Genomic DNA, 17158 nt, shown 5'->3' with positions numbered 1-17158 from the left:
GTCATCATCACTATCAATAAAAATAATAACTAATACAGCGGATATATTGCAATATCACTAAAAATTACAGAGAAAAATAAGTTCGAATTTTACACGTGCTCTACAAGCTTCATTAAATTGAATCCAGTTTTTGAACAGGTTATTGCTTTGCCAATTTAAACATTACAAACGTAATATCAGTGTTATAGCCTATGTCGGCGGTTTTCAGACTAGTATTCCTGAACATACAATGTTATCATAGTCTTTATTGTAGTACTTAATGAGTGTAAGTATATGTAGGTGAGAGAATCTTTCCAAGAGCATTTGACATGTATTATAAACAGTGGAGTTAGATGTGCCAAGAGAAACGTATTAACAGCAACGTAACTACGACGACCGATGTTAGAGCTGATGCTAATCTACAAGAACACGTTAAACAGACAGCCTGCAAGCGTGGGTGCCGAAACCAAAAAGGAAAGTGCGCACGTCTTCCCCCCCCCCATTCAAATAGCAGTGGAATAAACACTGAAACTAAAAAGCAAACGAAGCTCACTTTTTCTCGCCCTTTTTGTCCAGTTCTTATGGCAGGTTTTATTCCATTAGAAACTGAAGACAGGAATGTCTTCAATAAAAACGAAGGGTTTGTCAAGTAAGAAAGATAGTAATGACTTTGGTAGTTTCGGAGAGTGCCAAGAAGGGTTCAAGATAGTTTGATTCGTCATATGATTAATTAGCTGCATACTTGCAGAAGAAATGCGGAATGTATTTATCAGCCAAAGAACAAACAGCATACAGATTCTTGTACGAGCAAGAAAACCACTTGCGTCAGTACGTAGCAAGACAAGTGAGTGGATAGGCATGATTTAGACCTATGCATTAGAATATTTCGTACAGTTGTGTTGTCGTCCTGGTCTTGGTGTGATACGATTGTAAAGCCTTAAAGTGGTGGAATTACATAGAGAAATTCATCTTTCAATTTCTCTCGTGGATTGATAGTTTAAAATTTGCAAACTGCTGCACAAAACATTCAGTTCAGTTATTGATTAAAATTTTGCGGGGCATCTCTTCATGAAAAGTATTTTACCACAAGCTGGTCATAGCATGGAAAAAAATATACCGAATCATAATTCAAAGCGATTATTGTGCAGTGGATTAAAGTTTTAAAACGAAATGCGCAGTTACTTGGTTCGTCTAATTCTGGATATCTTTTTTCCCACAATGTATGGTTGGTAGTCATTGTCTTATAATTGTTTAGACAGAAGGGCCTTACAAGAAATAATATTTCTGTATCCGAGAACTCAACATTTAAGAGGACACGTAAGAGGACAGCTACATCAATTATTGGAGAGGAGTGGAGAAATAAAGTAAGTAAATATTGTCGATGCAATAAAACATTGTGTAGAAGGTCACATCAGTGTTAGTGTGTGTTTTAGTTCGTGTTTTCAAAGAATATACAGAAGAGAATTTTAAATGCAGTTAGATTCACTTCATCAGAAAGACAACCGCATCTGATTCATTCATTTTATATAGATCGACATCGTATTAAGAACTCCTGCCAAAAATGGAAGAAGACGGAAATAATTCTCTGATTGACGATGCTTTGAAGATTTTAGAAGAAGAAGGATTTGAAATGCCTAATGATGTACTCAATATGCTCTCATCGTTCAGCTCTTATAGCCGAAGCTATCGTCGTAGGCGTGATCCCCGATATTCCTCAATGCCTACCTTTTTTGAAACACCTCGTCAAACTAGCCGTGACTTCTCATTCGATGATGATATTTTATTACGCTCTGATACTAATTTACCTTCTACATCTGCATCCAATGGATGGACGACAATAAGAACTGTTTGCGAAGACTCAGACACTAAGACACAGTCAATGGCGAGTCAAAATGCTCAATGCCCCAGAGAGGCTGAGACTGGAGAGGAGTCCAGCAACTTCAGATCACGTGTGGACGATCGGGTCTACGGTGATTTCCGGTCACGTAGAACCAATGGAGCTTCTGACAGGTTTCAGACTCGATCTAGTTGTTCTAGTACATCATCACCGTTTCCTGAGCGGGACACATATTCTAAAAAGAGCGAATCGGAATATGAAACGGATAGTGGTATCAGCCAAGCTTCTGTAAAGTCTTACCGGAGCAGAGATCTCCTAGATGGAAGACAAGCAAGTGGACCCCACTCTTCACTAAACGAGGACATCAAGCCGAGGCCTGATCTTGGAAGTTCGTCTATCAGACAAAGAGTACACCGTGAGGCTAATCTTTCTAGGGAAAGGCCGATACAGTCTCTTTCAGAAGATCATTTACAAAGTCGCGATGTAGACTCGTCGATGGAATCGCAGTACAAGTCGGATTTATTCCTAGGAGGACAAATGCCTTCGAACAGCACAGCGCCTTCGCAAAATATCCATAAGTTGGACGATTCTACCTACATAAGACAGAATTCTACAAATTCAGTTAAGTCTGGGTTTATGGATGACGAAGGATATTCTACGCGGAGAACGTCCATTACTTCCGATCCTGAATCAAGAAACTTGACGCATCAAAGGCACCCTTCATCAAGCTCCGTACTATCAACCATAATGCATGAGAAAGAATCATATCAGGGGCAATCGGAGCATTTCAATCCACAGGAATTACTTTCTACAAGATTCGATATAAGAGAAGATGACCCGAATCATACGAGGTATTCAATGGAAGACAGAATATCCCGAAAAGCTGACGAGTATTTGCACCAAATGGCTACAGAGGGGTCTAAGAAAACAGATTCCAGAGAATCAAGTAATGCGAAAAGTGGATCGTTCGCGACAGATTCATCTGCAATCAATATGGCAAGAATTGAACGCATGAAATCCGATTCCTTGCAAAAGAATATGTCCAGGAACCAGTCTGTGGAAACAAATTCGGGACAAGTAAATACGACAGAAAGTGGATCATTGAAAGCAGACTCAAAAGAATTGAATACAGCAAGAACAGAGTCGATTAAAACGGATTCATCTGAAACGAATACGGCTACAAATGAGCTGATGAGGTTAGATTCTAAAGGAATGAATATGACAAGAAGTGACTCCATCAAAACAGACTCCAGAGAATGGAATGCAGTTAGAAGCGAATCTATGAACTCGAACTCCTCCGAGATAAATCTTGCCAGAAGTGACTCGATAAAGACGGATTCCGCAGACTTGAGTATTGCAAGAAGTGAATCTGAAAAAGCGGATTCTAAGGAATCAAAAATGACCCTCAGTGAGTCCATAAAAACTGATTCAGGTGAAATGAATATTGGCAGAAGCGATTCGTTAAAAACAGATTCCAAAGAAATGCATATGGCACGAAGTGAGTCAGTAAGAGCAGGCGACAGAGAGTTGAATATAACCAAAAGTGAGTCGGCTGTGTCTGATTCTTCAGAAAGAAATACCACAAGCAGCGAATCTATGAAATCAGATTCACAAGAAACGACTATCGCAAGAAATGAGTGCATGAAAAGGGGCTTTAAAGAAACGAATACATCGGGGAGCGAAATTATGAAAACCGGTTCAAGAGAGACGACTATGACGAGAAGTGAGTCTATAAAAGAAGATACAAGCGAAAATAATTTTTCAGAAAGTAAAGTTGTTACGAATGATTCGGGGGATGTAAATAGTGAAAGGAAAGAATCACTTGTAAGTCGAGCAGATACTATTTCAAAATCATCCAGCATAGCAAATGAAGCTAGTCAATGCACCGACTCATCACAGTCAACATCTTCAAAAATGAAGAATTACAATCGCCATCTCTCTTCGAGTTCTATAGAGTCGAAGTCGACAAGCTCGAAGCACAGCATCAGCAAGAGTTTATCTTTCGATACTGCAGAAAGTAGGCGTTATAAAGAAGATAATGTCGATAAACAATTTACCAGGAAATCGAGCGAAGAAGATTTTATAATATCGAAAGACTTCGAGAAACGGGAAAAGAACACCGAGAAACAACTCTCAGCCAGTCGCAAAGGCACTTCGATGCCTGGAAAGCGTGAAGATGGCAAGGAACGCGCAACCTATCCTAAGAAAGACCAATATGCTAATGGATCACGGACAGAATGCTCTTCCACATTGGTGGACAGAAGCATGCCAGAACACACAAAAGAGTTCCAGAAGCAAACATCTGCAGATACACTGCTCACGAACAGTATTAGAAGAAATGAACCTCGCGTACTGTCATCAACACTACCACATCCTAATAATAATCTTAATGTGCATCGTCAACGCACAGAAAGCGGTTCAACACGAGAGACACCAAGGCCTACCAGTTTAGGAACACGTACCGAGCGTTCTGTTGGTTCAACACTTTCCTCGTCGTCCTCAGTCTCCTATCCCTTGCTGGAAAGCTCCGATCTCTATGACAGTGCATTCACGCTAAGCCCAGCAGGTTTTGGCAAAGTTAAGTCGCCAGGAAATTCTATCCATTCAGAGTTTGCTCCATACACATACCAACGTGACAGTTCGCGATCAATTGGGGAAAGAAATACTACAGCCAACAAAGATAGACGACAAATAAGCGAAGAACTGTACCTTGGTGAAAACATTCGTATCCGTTCAAGAAACAACCCATTATCTCCTACCAAAGAGCATTCAGATTATAAAAGACAATGGGATAATCCGTCCTATATTTCGGATCGCAATGCGAGGAATTTGGAAAAATATACATTCGAAAATCCACTGGGGCACTTCGAAGCATCTTCGTCCAAATGTTTTGGAAAAGGTCATGACAGTACTTCTTATAGGAGCGCGGAGCATTCTGCTAAATATGATAGTGAGCGAGACACTGCCGTTCGTGAGTCTAGTTCGAACTACAGCCTTTCTGAAGCTAAAACAGAGGAATATTTTGACGACAGGGCCAGATCTCTACCACCTCGGGTTGATCCAAGAACTGAAGACTTCTCAGAAAGATTACGGAATAGATATGAAAGCAGTTACAGTTCCGGAGCTAGCGAAGCTGGAAGTAGCGTTGGCACTAGTTCAAACCTTTCTGAATGTGACTACATGTCTGCCAGGCAGGATAAATATAAGATGCGTGATGCTTGCGACAAGGAGACAAGCAAATCGATAATACCACGTGGAAAACTATCGATCTCTAGTCATGAATCTAGAGTTATCCGTGATGCAAGTGGGCACGATATTAGAGAAACAGAACAAGTCTACGGTGGCAGGGATGTTGGGATGACAAAAAATGTCGAGGCTAGTAATAAGAACTCAATGCCCTCGGTGAAAGAAGCAAAGGAAATAGCGGGTGTAAAAAACGACGGGAAAGAAGAGAGTCGCTCGCAAAGTTTACCCGAAATAGGTCGTGGCAACGCTCAGCGCGAAAGCAGACGATGTGATCTGAGGTCAGGTTTGGAAACAGACGATAAAGCGGCATGGGAGCAGAGGAGACAAAGAATTGATAAAGCTTTATCCTGGATACGTTCTGAAATGGTAAATCTTAACTTCATAAGAATTCAGGGTTCAGTCTTTTCTCGCTCTTCTTCTTTTTTATAATTCATTTCTTAAATATGTTGTTAATAATCTTCTTTGAAGTAAAAAGTCATCATAAATATGAAAATCTATGCAATCTATTGATTTAATTTGCACATTATAGAAAGCTTTTTCTCCCTCATGTGAAGACCAATTACCTGTCAATACACATCACATGTATAAAACAAGTATCTTCAATGCATGTCATATGGATATATCAAGTACCTTCAATATATGTCATATGGATAGAACAAGTACCTGTCAATATGCGTCAAATGGATAGAGCAAGTAACTTCACTGCATGTCATATGGATAGATCAAGCACCTGTCAATGCACTTCAAATGGATAGAACAAGTACCTTCAATGCATGTCATATGGATAAATCACTGTAAGAATAAGTATGATAGAATGCAGGTTTGCATATATTATCTTTGGTTAGTGAAAGTTTCGTCTAAATTTGTGACGCTGGAAAGCTGGAAAGTCAACAATTAAATCTGTAACATTATATATATATATATATATATATATATATATATATATATATATATATATATATATATATATATATATATATATATATCTGTGTGTGTGTGTGTGTGTGTGTGTGTGTGTATGTGTTTCTGTCTATATGTGCTATTCTCAATACCTGATTCAATCTGAATCATTGTCTTTTAGTATGATAAACAAACTGCTCGTGTTGCCTGCTTAAATAACCACAACATATTTACGTACTAGTAACGCGGATCTTACAATGTATATTTTCATATGTACCATTCCTTGCTACCATAAATCACTGTTAATTAAGTTAACAGCAGCCTCCCGCCACACCGTGGCATCTATCGGATTCATGTCAGTACTTCTATCCCCACCCTCATCTTTATCTCTCGTTAAATTGCACCGTGCATTAAAATCTATAATATCGCCTACATGCTGTAAAAATTGTGGGAACTGAGAAGAACTCTAATTCAAAAACTCTCACTCTCTCTCCCTCTGTCTGTCTGTATGTCTCTCATACACACACACACACATACACATATATTCGAGCGTACGTGTTTCAATGAGACAGTGAGGATTATACCCAAATACTGTATACGGACTTTTTCGGGAACTTATTATTTTCACGGAGATCGTGGGATGGTCGCATCCATTCGACACTGGAAACCGCAATATTTAGTAACCGCAAAATAAGGGGTTTTACTTCATCGTTAGTCTCTAATAAAGCCTGCTGTGTAGCTTTATATCCTGTGTGTATGCGTGCTGCTTTTTACGCTGTGTGTATGTGTGTTTCTTTATACCCAGTGCATGTATGTTGCTTTATACCCTCTGTGTGTGTGTATGTGTGGTTTAATTCCTTTCGAGTGTATGTGTGATAATTTACACCATGTATGTGTATGTGTTGCTTTATACCATGTGTGTGTATGTGTGTTACTTTACACCCTGTGCGAGGGGCCCCGAGTGGCCGAGTGGTCTAAAGCGCTGTCCGTCACGGATCACTGCCATCTCACCTCTGTCTGCGTGGGTTCGAGTCTCGGGCTCGTCAAATGTGGATATGTGAGAAAGCTTGCCGGTAGCTTCTCGTGGGTCGGTGGTTCTTTCCGGGGTTTTCCCGGTTCTTCCTCCACCATTAATACTGGCTGCCATGTATAGCCTATCTTGTGCTGAAAAATGGCGTTAAACCCTATAACAACAACAATAACAACAACTACACCCTGTGCGTGTATGTGTTGCTCTCTAACCTGTGTGTATATTGTGTTACTTTGTACCCAGGCTGTGTATGTGTTACTTTACACCTTGTATTTGTATGTGTTGCTTTATACCTGTGTGTGTGTATTGTGTTACTTTACACCCTGTATGCATATGTGTTACTTTACACCCTGTGTGTATGTTGTGTTTTTTTATACCCTGTGTGCGCATGTGTTACTTTATACCCTGTGTGTGTATGTGTGTTACTTTATACCCTGTATGTGTATGTGTGTTACTTTACACACTGTATGTGTATGTGTTGCTTTATACCCTGTGTATTGTTACTTTACACCCTGTATTTGTTACAACCGCTCCGGTGGCCTAGTGGTTAGAGCGTCCGACTCGGATGCGGGAGGTCATGGGTTCGATCCCAGGCCGAGTCATACCAAAGACTTACAAAAACGGTACTAACAGCTGCCTCGCTTGGCGCTCAGCATTAAGAGGTTAGTGTTAGGACTGGTCGGCCCGGTGTCAGGATAATGTGACTGGGTGGGACATCATGCTACATGTCTGCGGCATGATGCCCCAGTGCTAGACATCACTATAAACTGTCACACTGCAGACATCGTAGCGATATGACTGAAAAACTGTTAAAGCTACGTTAAAAATCCAAATCACATCACAGCACTGTATTTGTTACTTTAACCATGTGAACCATGTGTGTGTATGCGCTACTTTACACCATGTGTGTATGTGTTACTTTATACTCTGTGTGTTTATTGTGTTATTTTATACCCTATGTGTGTATGTGTGTTACTTTACACCCTGTATGTATATGCGTAGCTTTAAGCCCTGTGTGTATTGTGTTACGTTACACCCTGTATGTGTATGTGTTGCTTTACATTTTTGTGTGTTTTGTGTTACTTTGCACCCTGTGTGTGTATTTTCACTTTATACTCTGTGTGTGTATTGTGTTACTTTATACCCTGTGTGTGTATTGTGTTACTTTATACCATGTGTGTATGTGTGTGCATTTAAGAGCCAAACATTTCCACGTTGCTGAGCTGTACAAGCCGACAACAATAATACAAACTTTAAATGCTCTGTACAGCTTATCCAAGCCATGTATTTGTTATGCCCATTTTAATGGTCGTCTACATTCTGATCCATATATGCCAAATGTATTCGATAAATGTTTATCTTTAAATCCATATATGCCAAATGTATTCGATTAATGTTTATTTTTAAATCCATATATGCCAAATGTATTCGATTAATGTTTTTATCTTTAAATCTAAATATGCCAAATGTTTTCGAATAACGTTTATCTTTAAATCCATATATGCCAAATGTATTCAATTAATGTTTATCTTTAAATCCATATATGCCAAATGTATTCGATTAATGTTTATCTTTAAATCCATATATGCCAAATGTATTCGATTAATGTTTATCTTTAAATTCATATATGCCAAATGTATTCAATTAATGTTTATCTTTAAATCCATATATGCCAAATGTTTTCAATTAATGTTTATCTTTAAATCCATATATGCCAAATGTATTCGATTAATGTTTATCTTTAAATTATGAAGATACGGCAAATTTTACATAATAGGCGACAAAGTAAAGAGAAAACCAATTATGTGTATAATTACAACACACACACACACACACACACACACACACACACATATAATGGGCCAGATTAATTATTGAACTGTAAAGGTGAAGCATATAGGCAATCAGTATGCATGTGAAATATTGATTACTGTGTAATCAAGACTCATCAGGCGTTTACAATAAAATTTTCTTTTTTGGTATGTTGTTGTTTGTAGGTATGTTATTAATATTAGTATTGCAATATGTGAGACTTCAAAACTTTTATGAAACATATGTATAAAAATATGCATACATGTGAAACCATTCGTGCATTATATTTTTACTAATTCAGTTAGAATTAATATACTAAATAATACTTTCTACTAATCAAATTGGATGTAATGTACTAACAATACTTTTTAGTAACCCAATTATATTTAATACACAAAATAATATGTTACCAATCCAATTAGATTTACTAGGCCAATTAATACTTTGAACTAATCTAATTAGATTTAATATACCAATTAATACTTTGTACAAATCCAGTTTGATTTAATAGACCAATTAATACTTTTTACTGATCTAATTAGATTTAATATTCCAGTGAATAATTTGTACAAATCCAGTTTGGTTTAATATACCAATTAATACCTTTTACTAATCGAATTAGATTTAATATTCCAATTAATACTTTGAACTAATCTAATTAGATTTACTATGCCAAATAATACTTTGAACTAATGTAATTAGATTTAATATACCAATTAATAATCTGTACTAATCAAATTAGATTTAATATACCAGTTAATACTTTGTACTAACCCAATTAGATTTCATGTACCAGTTAATATATTTTAATAATCGTAATACTAAAGAAAACTTCACTAAATTAAATTAATTCTTGTTGATGTGTAAAGGCATGAACAACCGTCCAAGAATAGAATGTACCTCTAATTCATTATGAGATACTACAGTGGCGATTACAAAGAAAGAAAAAAGATAAACAAGAAAATAGTCGAACGTTTTAAAGGAAACGCAAAACAATGTGTACAACTAAATCAAATATTCGAGCAATTTGGTTCCACTTTCTTTTGATAAAATCTCATTTTGAATGGTTTCCACTGCTTCAGAGATTTCATCGAACTTTCCAGCTGACATAATTTATATTTCGCCTTTTTATGTTGCCATAAATGTTTTCGGAATCCATTACAATACTTATATTTCAACAACTTAACCAAACCGTTTTGCTGCCACACTGAATTTGAGAATGCTTGTTTAGCATTGTACCCCACATATTGTCTGGATTAGTTTAAATCATCTTCACTTATCATTCAAAACATAATCGAGGATTCAGGAGTCAGTAGAAACCACGAAGTTTATTACAGTAAGAAAAGTTAGGCGTGGTTGTAATCTCTGCCTCAGTATAAAATGAGTCTTGATAATTTATACTGGTCTGACCAGACTAAAATATATGTACATGTATTAATATGCTGAGAGTTAATGAAATTGTACAGTAATAATGCCTTAATAGGAAAATCGATATTGCATTGTGATAAGAATACGATGCCTTAAAGCTGTATATTTTAACATTGTAACAGGTGTTCAGCTTTTGTGATGTAGGTTTGATATGTGCTGTGAGAGATGCGTGTGTATGTGTATGCGTGTGTATGTGTATCTGTGTGTTTCCACAAATAAAATGGGTTAATTTCGTTAATGTTGCATGTTTGAAATAAAACTGAAAATATATTTTTTCTTTCATGCCGTTCATCGTAGCTGTCAATGTTATAACTTTGCTTGGCATTTTCTGTATTTGTCTAATTTGTACCTATTTAATAATAATAATAATAATAATAATAATAATAATGATAATAACAACAATCATAATAATAATAATAACACTATGTGCAACTAAAAAATGTGATGTCAATAAAAATACTTAAATACAAGTCTAAGTCAAACAGTGACGTATGTACATAAGTCAATACAAACCAGTCAGATACTGTTCTTCTAGTGGAAGGAAGCTTATATATATATATATATATATATATATATATATATATATATATATATATATATATATATATATATATATATATGTGTGTGTGTGTGTGTGTGTGTGTGTGTTTGTGTCAAAAATGACGTTTTTATGGGGTCAAACTAATTCAAAATCCAGTTTTGCAACATTGCTGATGCTGGACCCTCCAGTTAATTTTTATTTAAAATTTTCGAAAAGAATAACAAAGTATTGTCTTGTTCAAATTTACGTAGATAATACAAGCTTCCAACTCAGTATATCTTAGATCATCTCCAGGTGTCCTATGCTGGCAGAAGCCTAATGATTGCAAATGCCGCCATTGACTTTCGTAGAACCCTTCGGCTTGCACAGTACAGTTTTAAATATTTCTTGCATATAGTATTTCCTAATCCCCTCTAGATAAATCTTAAACGTTGTGTAGGCATATTTTCACAACATTAGTCGGCAGTTGCAATTTATTAATGTTTTACTGACAGGTAGAAAAAGTCGGCGATCCATCGATTTCGCCTATGTTTGTAAACTTTGACACAAATGTTTTGTGGTCAATAAAATAAATGCACTAGATGTGACATCTGGTCGATAAAATGTCTTTCATTCCTGAAAATAGCTGAAGCGTTGGGCGCGTCCATGCTTGCAGCAAGTTATTCAAATCCATGCTGGGTAATTGCGACAAATCTGAAATCATGTTAATAAATAATGGCAGTATGTGTTTGTTAACTTTGGTGACGATTTCAGTTTATTCCACCAGCTATAAGGCATTTATGATGAATATAATTGGAAAACAAATGTTTCTCCAGTGTGGTTGACAATTATACAGGAAGAAGTATAGGATTTGCCTAAATGATTTAATACAGAGTATCGGGGATGCAACGTGGAACTCATGGGGTTGGATGATACTGCTGCATTATGTTGTTATTGTAATGGATATGTTCATGCAGATAGCGTTACTGCCATCATAAAACACCTGGTAACTATATAAATTATGTCAAGGTGATTATCAGAAGATCACGCGAATCTGATAATTACATGCAATTTGTTTCTAAAAAAAAAGCGAATTAAATACTGTTTACATTATCGGAAAAAGAAGCAAGATCGACGTGCCAGGTCGAACATGCTACATAAAACGGACGCAAGACAACTTTTCCCTATCTTAGTTTTCTTTACAGTTAGGTGATTGAAATTATTCCGCGAACACGCATAAAATGCAGGAGCTTCATGGGGCTTTGCCTCCTTGACCTTCATTTGGGATTCGATTCCGCGGACCCCATGCCTCCTGATTCACAAACCCCACATACCAACACACACACACACACACACACACACACACACACACACACACACACACTTTTGGTAATCAAGTAATTCGACAAATTGACCTTTTATTATATTAAAGAATACTATTTTTTATATAATTGTGTTTAGTGCAGACTGCGTTTCATCCAGCTTCGAAGTTTATTAGATGGGTCTGTGATAAATTTTCTCGCATATCATGATTTTGAAGGTCTGCACAGTTACTGAATATGCGTTGTTTGTATGGGGTAATACAGCTGCATATTTCGATGTAACAGCAAAACCATGTGTCTGGTTTGAGCTTCTCCTACAAGCGGCAACGAAACGAACCTTATAGGTCAAACAGCTCCTGTTCCCGTTTTTGCTGATATGTTTCTAAATATAGTTGCAAATATACCTGATAATATATCTAGATTCTAGACCAGTCTACACATCGCCATTTGTCGAAAGAAGATCATTACTTAGGCAAAACGACGTAGAACAGATGTCATAAACTACACTGCGGAAGCCAAAAGATTCCATGCTGTTGCAGAAATATTGTTATAGTAATGGATTTGTTGATACCAATAGATTTACCATCAATATTAAATCCCTTAGGACGATATCAGTTGCGTCAAGAGAGAAATTAGATTGATTGACTTTGCTATGAATCGTTTAATTAGTTAATGCCATGTTTAATTACCATTGGTAATTAGTCCTTCGGCGAATCAGAATCTGCGTGTGTGTGTGGTATTTTGTTGTTTTTTTTTTCGTCGGAAAAGGAGGATAAGATAGGTATGCTGGCTGCGTTCAATCATAACATATCTCCGCAGTTTGTGCTCTGACTGTTTAACCACATAAGAAGATAAGATTATTTTCTAACGTGTGTTTAAGCGATAGTACTCGTTTCTCTACCAGCTGTAAGGCATTGTACATGCGCGTTGTTTTGAATTATTCGAAATACATCATATTTATATTGTTGCACATCCGGAAATTAGAGAAATCAATGCATTTTAAAGCAAGTAATTGATGCATTTAAAAGCAAGTATTTGGTGCATTTAAAAGCAAGTATTGATGCATTTAAAAGCAAGAAATCGAGGAAAAGATCGTGTATTATTGTGAAAACATGGTATGAAATAGTAAAATGAAATATGTTGAAATAAATGCCGAACTGCTTATTCAACTTTGGCAAAGCAGATACGCGTCATGAAACAAAATTTAATTTAAAAAAATCAAAGAACAAATATTTCCGCCAATGAGCCCGGCTGTATTTTTTAGATAGGGATACATTGTAGCGCTGTCAGCCTGATGATGCAATTATAGCCTGGCCGAATACTTGCCGTTTGGCTGTAATTATAGCCTGGCCGAATACTTGCCGTTTGGCTGTAATTATAGCCTGCCTGAATACTTGCCGTTTGGCTGTAATTATATCCTGGCTGAATACTTGCCGTTTGGCTGTAATTATAGCCTGGCTGAATACTTGCCGTTTGGCTGTAATTATAGCCTGCCTGAATACTTGCCGTTTGGCTGTAATTATAGCCTGGCTGAATACTTGCCGTTTGGCTGTAATTATATCCTCGCTGAATACTTGCCGTTTGGCTGTAATTATATCCTCGCTGAATACTTGCCGTTTGGCTTTAATTATAGCCTGGCCGAGTACTTGCCGTTTGGCTGTAATTATATCTTGGCTGAATACTTGCCGTTTGGCTGTAATTATAGCCTGGCTGAATACTTGCCGTTTGGCTGTAATGCCGTTCGGCTGTAAAAATAGCCTGGTCGAATACTTGCCGTTTGGCTGTAATTATAGCCTGGCTGAATATTTGCCGTTTGGCTGTAATTATATCCTCGCTGAATACTTGCCGTTTGGTTGTAACTATAGCCTGGCTGAATACTTGTCGTTTGGCTGTAATTATAGCCTGGCTGAATACTTGCCGTTCGGCTGTAATTATAGCCTGGTCGAATACTTGCCGTTTGGCTGTAATTATAGCCTGGCTGAATACTTGCCGTTTGGCTGTAATTATAGCCTGGCTGAATACTTGCCGTTTGGCTGTAATTATAGCCTGGCTGAATACTTGCCGTTCAGACTGATACTGAGTCCGAAGAGTCTCGAAGCTTCCGCGAAGCGACCAACAATGATCTAGAAATCTGCTTCCCTGTATGCCATGAGAACACAGTCATCCGCGAAAAGTTATTCAAGAATAAGTTTTTCCATTGTTTTGGACCAAGCATTCATTCATTGAAAGTCAAATAGAGAGCCATCCAGTCTGTACTTTATGTACACTCCTGTCTGAAGATCACGTGTAGCATGGTTCAGGACACATGTGAAGAATAGGTTGAATAATACTGGAGAGAAAACGCAACCCTGCTTCACGCCGTTAGAAATATTGAATGGCTTAGAGACATCCCCGTTGTGGAGAACGAGCCCCATCATGTCCTCGTGGAAAGGTCTCATCATCTTAATGAACTTCCTAGGGTAACCTAGTCGTGCTAAGATGACTCATAGTGCATCTCTGTTGACAGTATTTAAGGCTTTCCTGTATTTGTCTTACTGTGAAGATCATGTCTATCGTGCTTCGATCTGGTCTGAAGCCACATTGGAAGGTTGGCTTCCGAGACGTTATTGACCAGATGGTTAGGAAGGACGCGCGCCATAATCGTATCTACAATCGACAGGAGTGATATACCTCGATAGCTTCCGCAGTCAGCTTTCTTCCCATTGTTTTTGTATAAGGTGAGAATCGTTGCGTCTTTGAACTCCTGTAGCATGGACTCCTCTTCCCAAATGCTGATCAGGAGGTTGTGCAGCTCCTCAAGTACCATAGGGCCAACTGCTATCAAGTGTTTAATAGGAATTCCATCCGCGCCTGGTGCCTTGCCAGAGCTGATCATTTTGATGGCTGGCTCGACATATTCCGTGGTAGGAGGCAAGCCCAGGTCCAAGATAGTTGGTTTCGGGACAATTGCATCTAAGGCTGCCGAGTCTACGGTTGAGGGCATGTTAAATAGGTTGGATAAGTGTTCCTTCCACCTTTCTATGATATTCTATTTGTCAATGAGAAGAGTGGTCCCGTCAGAAGAGATTATCGGGGTGCTGAAGGCTTTCGACGGTCCATAAAAATCTTTCAGGGACCTGAAAATTCTCTGTCGAGTTGTTAGTGACTGCGTAATACTGGACTTCATCTGATTTGCGGTCCCACCAACTATTTTGCATAATGCGGAGTTCTGTCTGATCTTTGCTCTGCAGATGTTTGAAGCGATCATTTTGAGACTGAGTAAATGTCGTTTAACCATTCGATATATGTCTCTCGCTTTTGTTGAAGGAGGATGCTTATCACTTCGTTACTTTCGTCAAACCAGTCCTGGTGGACCTTTTGGGGGATGCTAGGATGACTTTCGCAGATTCACTCAGCATGTCCTTGAGCTGGTGCCACTATGAGGTTGCTCACCATCAGACGTCCGTGCGCATTCATTAGGTTTTCAATGTGAGCTTGATATTGCTCTCGCACCTGCGGATGGTTCAGCCTTGCAGTGTTGAAATTGATTCGGATAAGTTTCGTCTTTTTGCGCTGTGGTGGGACAATGTTGAGATCAAGCATAGCCCTGACTAACCGGTGGTCCGTCCAACACTCTGCTCCCCTCAAGGGTCTTGTTATCCGTACATCGCGGACATCTCTGTTACGGAAGATGATATAGTCGATCAGATGCCATTGTTTGGATATGGGATGCATCTTAGCTGCTAGTCAACGTGGGGGCATACAAACTGATGATGGTGATATACCGTGACTTAGAGAGGGGGACGCGGAGTTGCATCAAGCGTTCGTTCACGTACGTAGGAACCACTAGAAATTGACGCAAAAGTGCAGTATGAATGGCATAACCGACTCATTGGATTCTTTGTCTATCTTCTCTTTTTCCCCTTCCGCAAAAATGTGTAGCCACCCTCGGGTTAGCAGGCGGATCCTATATCAGCTAGACGTGTCTCGCTAAGAGCGGCAATGTCAATCTTGTATCGGTCCAGTTCTCTGGCTATGAAGTCTGTTCTTTTCTGAGACCTGGGTGTATCCTTTTTGTCCATGTGTGTGCGTATCTTCCATGTACCGAAAATGAGTTTGGTTTGTTTATGCTTATGGTGTCGACTGCATTAAGGGTTAACTGCCAACCGCGGACAGATGGCCAGTTAGTTTATGGCGAGGCAATTTTTAGGACACCTTTTCTAATCTCTACCCTACTAATGTGAGCAGTGCTGCCATAAACAGAGCTGTTTAGCCAACTGGGATACTGCCGAACTTCTTTGCTCTCCTCGTTCAAAGAAAACGACCACTTGTCCACAGACCGCCTCCGTGTAGGTTTGGAACTTACGACTGACATTAGTAACCTCTCTACCTGTCGCTTCTTTTCCTCTCCAATCGCCGTTGGACTTTGAAGATGCGCAGAGTAGAAAGAAACAGTACTCGGGGGTTTTAGTGAAAAGCGTTAAACAAGAAAAACCTGCGCGTGAAGGAGATTATGGTGAGGAAGCCGATGCGCTTCAGCATCCTCACCCTCTCGGCCGCAGACGTCAAAATCCAGTGGCACGATAACTCGTTACGTCTGGCAACTTCTTTGGCTGCAGTGGAGCGCCAGGTCTTCTTTTGTGCTCCGACGTGCCCTCTGCACTCATCAGTGCATTGCTGAACCTCCTTCCTGGCCGTTGTATCTTCTGATTGATTTCACCCGCAACGTCAGCCAGAGCAGTATTCGTATGCTGGGTTGAGCAAGTCCCTAAAATCACCGGAAGGCTCGAGATCTACCAACTGCCCTCACCAGCTTTAGCCCGCCAGTCAAAGCGGTTTGCCGGGGTGTGGCCGCTGTCGCATACAAACAGCTGCTAGGAGCCACAGGTGAGCATTGGGAATGAGTGGATGGCCAATGTGGATGAACTACACTTGGGAAGGCATGACATGTTCCAACCATCAGAGGTTATACTTCTCCCCGAGACCCCAAACACCACAATGTCAATTTTATATCGGCCTATATATTTTGTAAGACATTACAGGCATACTCTGGTTTCAGAGCAACACCACCAGCGTTCATCACTCCCATTAAAGCCAAGCGTGTT

At 38.9% G+C, this 17158-nt stretch overlaps 1 protein-coding gene across 1 annotated transcript in view; it reads left to right on the top strand.

Annotated features, from left to right (window-relative positions):
- The first annotated feature begins 610 nt into the window (after positions 1 to 610).
- Positions 611 to 17158, top strand: part of LOC149783629 (uncharacterized) — a 37248-nt gene continuing 20700 nt past the window's right edge. Inside the window, exon 1 of the mRNA XM_089931877.1 lies at positions 611 to 5428. Within this exon, the coding sequence (XP_089788003.1) occupies positions 1541 to 5428 (3888 nt within the window). The 5' untranslated portion in view covers positions 611 to 1540. The remainder of the gene's footprint in view (positions 5429 to 17158) is intronic.

The sequence above is a fragment of the Sinohyriopsis cumingii genome, chromosome 14, assembly GCF_028554795.1.
Source record: "Sinohyriopsis cumingii isolate HCF-2022 chromosome 14, ASM2855479v2, whole genome shotgun sequence".
Lineage (NCBI taxonomy): Eukaryota > Metazoa > Mollusca > Bivalvia > Unionida > Unionidae > Sinohyriopsis > Sinohyriopsis cumingii.
The sequence above is the reverse complement of the archived record's forward strand: the minus strand, read 5'-3'. Positions and strand labels throughout refer to the sequence as shown.